General features: G+C 39.5%; 1 protein-coding gene across 3 annotated transcripts in view; it reads right to left on the bottom strand.

Annotated features, from left to right (window-relative positions):
* Positions 1-8,286: 8,286 nt before the first annotated feature.
* asic1b (acid-sensing (proton-gated) ion channel 1b) overlaps positions 8,287-11,257 on the bottom strand; it is a 170,064-nt gene continuing 167,093 nt past the window's right edge. For all 3 annotated transcript variants that reach the window (XM_003456092.5, XM_005460817.4, XM_005460818.4), the window contains 3 exons: positions 11,165-11,244; positions 10,462-10,563; positions 8,287-9,760 (listed from right to left, as the gene is read on the bottom strand). In XM_003456092.5, coding sequence (XP_003456140.1) covers positions 9,665-9,760; positions 10,462-10,563; positions 11,165-11,244 — 278 coding nt within the window. In that variant the 3' untranslated portion in view covers positions 8,287-9,664. The remainder of the gene's footprint in view (positions 9,761-10,461; positions 10,564-11,164; positions 11,245-11,257) is intronic.

The raw sequence follows: 11,257 nt of genomic DNA, 5'->3' as shown, positions 1-11,257 counted from the left end.
TCAGTTGTGCTATTACGCAAAATATTTGTTTTATGTTACATCTGTTAGAGTATAATTACTTAAAAAGCAGGATTGACCAGGATATTACTGTTGTAGATGGATACGTTTTTTTTGCTACAATATGCTACTGGACTACAATTAATGGATATTTTAGTTAGGTAATGTGGTAATTCATTTTTAATTAATAAATTTAACATCATCCCCAAAGCCATGGGCAGTGAACAAAAAAGGTGAAGACGAGAGTGTAGCCAGGATGGAGTGTGTGGAGACAAGTATCAGGGTGATTCGTGACAGAAGGATAGCAGCAAGAGCGAATGGGAAAGCTTTTAAAATGGTATTGAGATCTGAGATGATGAATGGTATGGAGACTGTTGCAGTCACCAGGATGGACAAGTTTAAAAATAAGTATTTAGGAGGTACAGCTCAGATTGAGACAAAGTTAGAGAGGCAAAGCTGTCATATGCAGAGGAAGGATAGTGGTTACATTGGACAAATAATGTTAAAGATGGAGCTACCAGGCAGAGGGAAGAGAGGAAGACCACAGAGAACATTCATGGATGTAGTGAAAGAGGGAATGCAAAAAGTTTCAAGAAGAAGCATCACCTAATCTTCCCCAGGTCTCCACTTACCTGTTCATCCATGCCTTGGACTGTCTATGTGCACTCTGCCTGTTTTTTTGACCTCAGCAAGTTAACCTAGATTTTTGACTGACCTTTTTGTCTTTATCTTGTTAGCCTTCCTTGTGTTTTGCTTTGGTACTGACCTTACTAAGCTGCAAGTTTGTTTTACAGTCATGTAAAAGTAAAAGTTTTTACTGGTCTAAATACAGACCTGTAAAAACTAAATGCATCCTGTGACTTGATAGCTTTTAGATCCTTTTGCATCAATAGCTTAAAGTAATTGTTTTCTTTATGATTTTATCAGTCTCTCATGTTGTTGTGGAGGAAACTTGTCCCACTTGTCTTTAATATTCTTATCTCTTTAGAATTCTGCTTAAGTTCATTTAGGCTTGCAGGCATTTCAGTTGGATGTCTAAACTTCGACTAGCCCATTGCAGCACCTTGAGTCTTTTCTTTTTCAGCCATTGTAGATTTGTTGGTGAGCTTGGTATAATTGTCATTTTGGACGATCCGATTTCAACCAAACTTCAGGTGTTGAACAGATGACCTCACATCTGGCTCTAAAACACTTTGGTTCATGGTCGACTCAGTAACTCCAAGGTCTGTAAGCTTGTGCTTTGACGGTTGATGTGAGGTGTGTGAGCTGATATCCTGTGTTTGGTTTTCGCCAAACGCAGTGTTGTGTATTATGGCCAGACAGCTCCACTTTGAACTTGTCTGTCTAATGGACATTGCTCCAGAAGTCATGAGGCTTGCTCAGCTGCAAGTTTGCAATCCTAAACCGTGCTGCTATGTTTTTAGAGAGAAGAGACTATCTCCTTCCAGTCCTTCCAACCAAGCCATAGTTTTTCAGTCTATATCTAGTTATACTGCCATGAAGTAGGAAATATCTGTTGAGTTTAATAAGTATCTCATGTTTTTGCGTTCTTTGAAGTTTTTCTTACCACTGCATGATGTGGTCTTTGGGTGACTTTGCTGGGATATCCAGTCCTGGGAAGATTGTGGGATAGTGTAAACACAGACCTAAATGCTCCAGACCAGCAACCTGCCAAAACGTCTGCTTTTATAGAGGTTCTCACATTTGGTGATGATTTGTTGATTATCAATACCTGGCTGCCACTTACCTTTTTAATTCCTGGCTGCTAATATAATTTTAATGGAAGCATTAAGCGTGTACTCATTTTTCACAGGAGTGCATAGAGTCCTGTGAAAAATGTTCTTTTTCACAGAACTGTACCTGTCTGCCTCTGGCTCTGTAATTTGGCTCTATTTTTCTTTCACCGTAATTATCTCGAGTCCAAAGTGACACCTTTAAAGTTTTTTTGCTCTAAATTAAAGTGCATATGAAATTGTGTAATTATTAAGTACCGAAATATGACAGATAAATATAGGTGCTTGTAAAGATAAACCTTGTGTACCTCAATTTAGTACTTTGGCACTTGTTTAAAAGTAATTACTTTAACTTAATTTCACTGAACATGAAGGGAAATCACAGCCTTTCTTAAATTAAGGAAGGTTATAAATGAAATAAAACTAAATCCAGAAACATTATTGTGTTTGTGTGTTGCTCCTTCATTTTATTCTTTAATTAAACAAGTGCTAACATGAAGTATGAAACACAAGAAAAAATAGCATAAGTCAGTATCTGACAAGTAATCTTGAAATGAAAATGAAATGAAGATAATGAAACTGTTAATTAACTAAATTAACAGTGGAGCATTGGCACCTTTTATCATAATCTGATTGCATTTTCTTCTTTCAATCTTTGATAAATTATTGGCAATACGGGCTCAGTGACTATGAAAATTAGCCTTTTGCTTATCTCTCTTTTTTCAGAACTGTAATTAAAATTCATTGTCCCTCTAACCAAATGAATAAACTTAATTATATTCAGCGTCTGATATCTCTCCAGGCTGACTGGTGACTAAAAACCAGATCTATGGATGCAATGTGCAGTAAACCAAAACAAACAACTCTGTCTGGGTTTGTAAAAGTTAAACAAAGGTTAACTCTGTCTTGTTTGGTATGCCATCCAGTCAATCTGTCTGCCAGGGACTGCAAAATGGATTAAAACCAAACAAAACAGCATGCGAGGCCCTCGTAGAGAGACATTTGGAAGGAATATACCGCCATGACTGAGTCGTAGCCATTAAAAGGAAATGCTGGATGCTTTCAAAATAATGAAGGAAGTAGTTTTTATTTATCAGTTAACGTCATCATTCATCATGCAAAGTGCAGCAGACTGCAATGAGAGAAGTATTTAGTGTGACCATCCCTGTCCTTTAAAAGGACTTTCAAAATGCTTTTCTATGATCTTGGAGAACTTGCTGCTGTTCTTTGGTGGTCTCAAGCCATATCAAGCTGATACTGCTGTGAAAGGCAGGACTCATGGTTCTTCTTGTAGTTGAAGATGGCTCTTTATGCTTTTGTCCATCATCCTACCGATTTCATTAAATGACTGATGCAAAAAATGAAACATTTGAAGTACCTCAGCCTCTGATGCTTTCCTTTTTTGTGTAGAATAATTAATGAAAAATCTAAAACTGTTTTGGTACCAGTAATGAATTATTGACATCATAACTGGCCTAGAAATAAATCAGTATGGATTATTAATCTTAAAATATTCAAGGACAAGACAGCAATAGTGTCCTTCACCACTGGGCCTCCCAAGTCTGCCCTCAGAGTAGTTGACTCAAGTGTTGTTGGCTCTGAAGCAGTGTAATGACAGTGGGCCTTTGGGTGAAGCAGGAAACATCTTGGGATAGGCAGAAAAGAAAAATATGACACATCACATCATGCCTTTAATGTGGGAGAAAAAGGGATGTAATTTTAAGATATTTCTTAGGAAACTATTCATTTTTTTTCAAATGTTTTTCAATGTCTTTTTTTGTGGACTAAATACATCAGGCACAAATGAGTAAGAGTGGCTGGGTTTGAGCCTAGGATAAAAGCCTTGTGCTTTGAGTTTGTATGTTCTGAGGTCAGATATTTCCTACCATGAAAAATAAATGAAATCTCTCAGAATTGTGCCCTTCACCAATGCTATTGGCCCTCTGTGACTTCCCACTGCTCTTAATATGGGGATCAATAAAGATGTTCTGAGTAATGTTGCCAAAAATGGCCTAAAAAATCCAAGACCAGAAATTCAGGTAGGTTAGATAAGTCTATATAAAAAGGCCTTTATTTTACAGGGTTTAAGAGATTAAAAATACATCAATGTGTGCCAGTTTACACCTTGTTCAGGTGTAGAGATACAAAGATACAAATCTATCCATATCCTTTTTATCATGAGTGAGGGGTCTTTATACTTGACCTATTGAGTGTTAAATATAAGATTACAAATGAATAAAGGGTAAAAAGAGTGACGCATATGGTGGTAATCACTAGGCTTGACTACAAAGTCTCTAAAAAATAAACAAACGTAGCTGAAAAAGTTGAACCCGCAGTCATGTTTGTTTGAATTTTCACTCTTGAACAGAGTTAAAAAAAATCCTGAAAAAAAATCAGACACCACATTTTCTTTCATCGTAGGGTTTTATAAATTAGTAAATCGACTCCTTCCTTGTTTATTAGGTGATCTCAACCACAACTGCAGAGACCTCATACTGGATGGTTTTTGAACTGAAACATGACATTCTTTGAATGCATTTTTTAGCATGTTTCATCAAAAGACACGGCCAGCATGAGGCTGCTGTACCTCTGAAGTGGTTTCTGTGTTGACAAGTAAACAACCAGTCAGAACCTTTAACGCACTGGATGTCAGCTGCTGAATCAAACACGTTCTTGTTTCCGAACTTTGATGTTATTGCACTTCCGCCCCAATTAGTATGGAGCTACAACAGTACAAAACATGGCAGCCCATCTGTTTGCATAGCCTGTTTGTGTTTGACTGGAGAGGAGTTGTGTGAGTGCATAAAGGAGGGGGGATACATTATGATTTTTTTGGAACAAGGTGAAGCAAAATCCTCATTTATGGGACTCAGATGCACCACATTGTGCTTCAAATATTCAAGGCGGTTTTACCTTCTGTGTGGGTAAGATAGCAGCTGATTAGGTTTATCCTTTAGAGGAGAGAGCAACTTTGATACTGAACAACAGAACAGGGGGTTAAACTTTTAACAGATGAATAGGCAAATCAGATGGACCGAGTCTGGAATCTTTGAGTGGTGAGAAACCTGACTGCATGGCAATTATTAATCCTCTTAACGAGCTGAATGTAAAGTGAAGCCCAGAGGAGCCGGCCGCGGCCTTATCTATGACAAACGGCTGAGCATCCTAATTGCACTGAGAGATCTGACAGGATAAATTTATACCAGAAACGTGACTCATCTGACGTGCAGGCAGGAGTGAGAGGATGAGACAAGTGGGAGTGCCAGCCCTGCTTTAAAAATTCATTTATTTCTGTACAGTATAGATCCAGAAATATAAAGCAGTCCACGGCACATGAATCACAAGTTCACAAGTGGCTGTATTTTAGGCCAATAAGGGTTAACTTTACCAGCAGCTTTCTGCAAATAAAGTATAATGCAATAAAATAAAAATACCCACGCCAAGGTCACTTTTTTCATGCAATGCTGTTATTCTTTATATTTCTATTGGGCAGAAGTATTCAGAACATCTAACTTAATAAAAGCAATACAGCAGAGTGCAAAAATACTATTCATACATGACATCGAGGGAATTTACAGCCTTGGCAGAGGTATGTGGACTGCTTTTGTTGATTGAAATTATAATTTATTTCTCAAATACAATAAAACAGAAGTCTAAGGCAGTACGCAATTAAAGCACAAACCTGTGAAAAATCATCATTTAATACAATATTTTAATAAGTGGACTTAATTTCTTTTAGCCACTCGTGGTGAGTTATTTACCGCATGGTTTCATAAGGTCTGTGCATAACATTTCACACTGTGAACGAGAAACCTGTGACAGTTTTACAGTGGTTACCAGAGTAACAAAATTATTAAGTAAATAAATAGCTACGTATCAACAGTAACATTGTGCCTGGAATCTGTCAGAGCCAGTCACTATCTCTCCTTTTACCACTGGGACCCCCTTGGACTTTACTTTCCACACCTGTTCCAGGTGTTCCTTCAGCTTCTCCATGCTTCATCTTTCTAATGTTATAGCTTGGATTGCCACATGAACCACAACTGCTGTCTTCTGTTTCCCCTCAACCAAAACTGTGTCTGGTTGGCTGGCCAGCAGCTGGCTGTCTGTCTGGAACTTGAAATCCCAAAGGACCTTAGCCCTGTTGTTCTCAGCCACTTTCAAAGGTGTTTCCTACTGGGAATTGGAGACTTCTAATCCATGTGGCGCAGATGTTGCTGTACACTATTCCGGCTGCTTGGCTATGCCTCTCAGTAGGTGCTGTCCCAGCTTGAATCTTACATTCTGCTACCGTGTGTTGGATTGTCTGCCTGTCACTTGGGTCCTCTGAGCCTAGGTGGACAACAAATCTTAGGATCTGTTGCTTACAGCTTGATCTTGCACTGCCCTAGTCAGAGGATCTGTGCTGTCCTTTCGGCCATCCTTTTTCAGCCACTGTGTTTTTCTTAATGCAAGCCACTTGTTTTTCTAAGATATTTCCTTCCCCTCTTGCTCATCACCATCCGTCTTCAGCTGCCTAAGGCACTCTGGTAGCAGTTCATCTTGGGGGGTCATCTTCCTGATGCATTTGTGAATGCTCCTTGTTTCATCCTGGATCATGGCTGTGATGCTCAGTAATCCTTACCCTCCCTTGCTTCATTGCTCACAGAGCCTCAGGGTGCTGGCCTCGGTCGGACCCCTGCTTTGTGAGGAGTTTTTGTGTCTTGACATTAGTGGCATCTTTCTCCTCAGGTGGCCAGCTTATTATTGTGTACAAGCAGGATGAGTTTAGGACTCAGTGATGTTTAGTGTGTGTTCGTTTCATAAATGACAAAAGACAGCACGCCACATTGTGAAGCAGGAGTGTCGTCTCCTTATTGATGGAGATGATAAGATGTGATAACGGGATTAAGCGGAAATTACCTCAGATTTAAAAAGATCTTGTGCGCGAGTGCATGTTCTGTGATATCAGAAGGCAAGATTAAACTGTCAGCTGTGGGTGAAAACATAAGCACAACAAGTCTCATTAAAATATAAGAACAAACAATAAAGGTTCCCTGCGAGAAAGCCACCTGTACAGTAAATCACATCCAGCTGGTGATTATATGAGGGAGTTGAAGCCGTTTAAGAAGGACAGACAGTTTGGGATAGATTCCATTACAGGAGCAACTCTTATATACTGTCCACAGATTGGCTGTGTGTCAGCCAACAAGGTGAAAGCAAGGAGGGAGCCATCATCTCAGATATTTCCACTTGCAAGTAAATGAGGGCACAAAGCCCGATGATTTAACCTCTTTCAGGGAGAAAAGAAGCCAAGATTTCAAACAACGCAGGAAACTTAACAATTAAACCACCAGATTGCAGGAAACTCTTGCTAATCCAGAATTTTTGGAAAGATTTTCAGTTTCTGAACTCCCGCTGGTATTACCACCTCCCACACAGCCCCCACCTGCTTTGCCCTGGAGGCTTATCAGGATGCAGCAAGCATCTTCTGCAGGATTTCTGTCACTGGCAGGCAGTGCTCCTGTATTCTGACCCTCCCCGCAATCTACTGATTCTCAGGCTGTTGCTCACACAAAGACACAAATGCCAGCAGGAAATGAGCATCTTTTTTCTTAAAAAAAAACAAACTTCTTTGATTAATTTGTGTTGTTGGCAGGTAGAACAGAAAAGAACAAAACCATCAGGGGGGCAAAATCATGTTTCAGACATTCAAAACAAGAAAAAAAAATGTCATCATATATTGTAGGTGATTCCCAGGAGCTTTAACACTTGTATATTAATGTGTGGTTAGCAGCTGAGGTTTCTACTCTGAATAATAGAAAAAAATGAGTGCTTGCTCTCATTTGATGAACAATGCATATATGTGGTTCTGCACTAAAAGAAATCATGAAAAAATTATAAAGCAAAAGTCAACTTCTCGTCCTCGACTAACCCCTGACGTCTCGTAGCAGTGGACCGAGCAGCCAAATGAGCACAGGACATGATTTCTGAGGCAGACTGTGGTTTAGGTGGTACTGGGCTCTAATATTCACAGAGTCATGCATCACCAAGCTGCTTTTCTAATATAACTGTGGCAGTTGGCAGCACCAGATGTACAGTAGAATACTGCTGGCTGACTGACAATCTTGATAAAACTTGTATTGGCTGTGCAGGATATTTCTCATCCATCCTTTTGTCATACAGCAGCTGAATCTGTAATCACATTTCAAGAGTACGGTGCTCCAAAATACCAGTGTTGTGGCTTGAAGCTGTTAAAATGCAGCACAAATGAATGGTTGCTGTAGATAAGCAATATCAGTCTTGCCCCCAAACTCTTTCATAATGCTGATTTAATTCCAAGAAAAATGTTGTATGAAGCAAAACACAAGATAACATGTTGATTGGGGAAATAGAGATAGCAAAATGCCTTGGATGGAGTGCAGAATGCTTAATCAGATTTTCTGAGAGCAGCTCATGATTAAAAAATGAACATTTAAACAGTAACTACGGCTGGGAAATACATTGCTTTGTTTCTGTTTGCCTTTTCAAGCAAAGGAACAAAGAAAAAACTACATTCAGTGAAGAAAACAAACAATTTTCCAAAACGATATCTGCATTTTATTTATGCTTTGATAACTAAATAGAGCAGGTTATTACCTGGAAGATGGAGACAGGATAATCAGGCGCTGCTGAGTGTTTTATATGAAAGAAAGAAACAATCAAAAACAGTCGGATCAACACGATATTAATAATATGACAATATATCAAGAAGAATAGTACGTTTTCTTTTACATCACCTCTACATACTGGCGGTATTGTGCTTTGATAAGACTTTTGCAACTAACACAGATACAGAAAAAAATGTAACAGCCCCACACAAGGATTTTAGCAATCAATCCCTAGGAAACAAAACAAAGAAACAAAGAAACAAACAACAACAAAAAAACCCTTCTCACTTCATCCCGTGGCCACATGTGAACATGAAAAAGAAGTGAAAGAATGAAAAAACAAAACTAAATCATAAGAAATGAAAATAGGTGCAGCTCATCCATTTGTGCAATCAACAAAACACTCAACATACCTAATGTTGCAACACTGTCCCTTCACACACACAAACGCACACAGGAATATATGGCATGTATCATTGTTATGTTTCTGTAAATGAGGCAGACTTGGTAAATATAATGATTAAATGTATATAAGTCTATATATTTTAAAAAAAATCAATCAAAATTAGAAATGATATGAAAAAAACATGCACTGGACAAATACAAGCATGCATTTACATGATGAGACCTGAAATCTTCACCAGTACATTAAATGGTAGATGATGCACCTCTACCACTGTCGCCACCTCCACTTACATCGCAACCCCCTGAAAGTATTTCCTGCACACGCAACTACACTCATTGTGAACAAAGATACATTCGCAAACAAAGTACACAGAGTCCAGCGGTTGTTTTATGAAGCACTGCAACAGTTCTAGATGTTGCTACATGTACAGTGGAGTAAGCAGTATGAATATTCGTCACACTAGCAAGCCGGTGTTGTGTGAAACCATCATGTGTTGCTGTGCTATATAAAGGCATGGGGGCTCTTTTTTCTGATCTACTGTCTATGGTGAGATAACTGTACATTTTCCCTTTTTTATTTCTTTTTTTTTGTCTTTTGAAAGAGAGGTCCATGTTGGCAAGGTTTCTCCATGAGCATCCTTTGCGGCAGTAATCCAGAGGAAAAACACAGAAGAGTGCTGCATGAAATCTTCTCCGGAAAAATTACAGATTTTTTTTTTTAAACATTTAGGACTTCCTCTGACAAATTCTTTGTCACGATTGATTTGTCCATTTTCCTCAGTTTTCATGTAAAAAGTGCCTCTGTTAGATTAGTATCAGTTCCTCACCCTCCCTGCGTTAGACAGTTGTCGTTGTATGGTGGCTTTGGTTGCATAACACACACTTTCACCTGGGTTCTGCTCAGCAAGTGAAGTCTTCAAAGTTACCCTGGCCCGGATGATGAGGTAGCATATTGCCAGGATACGTTGATGGTGTACGCAGGTTCTCACAAGGAGCCTGAGAGAGAAATGGGATGAGAGAGGCAGACAGTCAAAAAGGCAGGTAAGAGAAATGATCAGCAGAAGATATAGCATTGAGATCGAGGGAGCATAAATGTGCAAGAAAACTAAAAAGCTCATAAACATCTTCACAGGAAAACATGATGTGAGCAACAAGTTGGGCTGAGATGGGCGAGGAAATAGATTCTTCAGGAATACTTTGAAAAATGCTGAAAATAATGGTGGGGAGAGACGGAAAGGACTACAAAGTCAAGATCAGTTGTGGAGAATATCTTTCCCTTCTCTGTCTGAGGTCTGACTTACAATTAAAGTGAACTGGCTTCATTTACACTTGGAAATAAGTGAGCTGTCACACCGTCCAAAGCTTTAATTCCGGCCTGTCCCTGCTGGTGCTGTCCCCCAGCTTTGATTAAATTCCAGCCACTTTCCGCTCTCCTACTTCTCCCTCTCAATTTTCTCCCCCTCTCATCCCAATCACTTTTTCACTCTCTTCCGTGTCTCTCAAGTCCCCCCACCCAAACTTCCTCCATCTCTATCTCTTCTCTCTCATTTGCTCGTCTTCTTACCACCACCACCACCACCCCACCACCTCCTTGATCCTGGCTCCAGTTGAGAGCAGTGAAGACAAAGCAGAGAGTGTGCCCCTGTCAAAGCAATGCCGTCTGACACAGTGAAAGTACTTAACAGCACACTACTGACATGGTGTTTCACATCATCCAGGCTCAGCACAGCTCCCCGGTCATTGTTTTTGCGGCCTTTGTGTTTCTTCTTCATGCACCGACACACCTTGTATTTGATCACCTGAAAATAGACAAGCACACCTGTTACCAAAAAGCACTTTCTTTTTGCTTCTGAAGAGCATCCAAGAGTTCTTTTTTTGGTTCATCATAGTTCAAACCCACATACTTGACTGGAATATAAATGTGATTGATTTTATGTATCTATAAATAAGCTTGCACGGTGACCCTGCACATGAGCAGTAGCTGCTTTGCTCTGCCCATCTCTCTCTCTCACACACATTTCTAATCAAGGACTAACACACACACACACACACACACACATATAAAAAACCCTTAGTACTTCAGTTGTAAGAGAAGGGAGGGAGGAAGTGTGGAGCACAGAGTTACTCTAATGAGAGTGGACATAGACATCCTGACTAATCTAAAATATAATACATCCAAAATGTTAATGTATTCAGCGTTGCTACTGCTAAGATGTGAGTGCCGTGCAGAAATGCAGAAATGGGCTGCAGGGTTGTGAGGGACAGAGCGTTCGTCATGCTCGCTAAAACACGTCCTTGCATGGTAACACTGTGTGAAAAATGAAATTTTGCCAGCAAGTCATTCTATTTTGCTGGAGTAGCACGGATTACCATAAAAACACAATAGATGTTAGTTTTTACCTCATATAGATAGTCAATGAGTTCAAGAATGGTGAGGATGCTGGCTCCAATGAAGAGACCCATCTGACCACCAATATCACCTGAAAAGAAAAA

Source organism: Oreochromis niloticus, linkage group LG5 (assembly GCF_001858045.2).
Source record: "Oreochromis niloticus isolate F11D_XX linkage group LG5, O_niloticus_UMD_NMBU, whole genome shotgun sequence".
NCBI classification, from domain to species: Eukaryota; Metazoa; Chordata; class Actinopteri; order Cichliformes; family Cichlidae; genus Oreochromis; species Oreochromis niloticus.
This window is presented reverse-complemented; position numbering and strand designations above follow the sequence as displayed.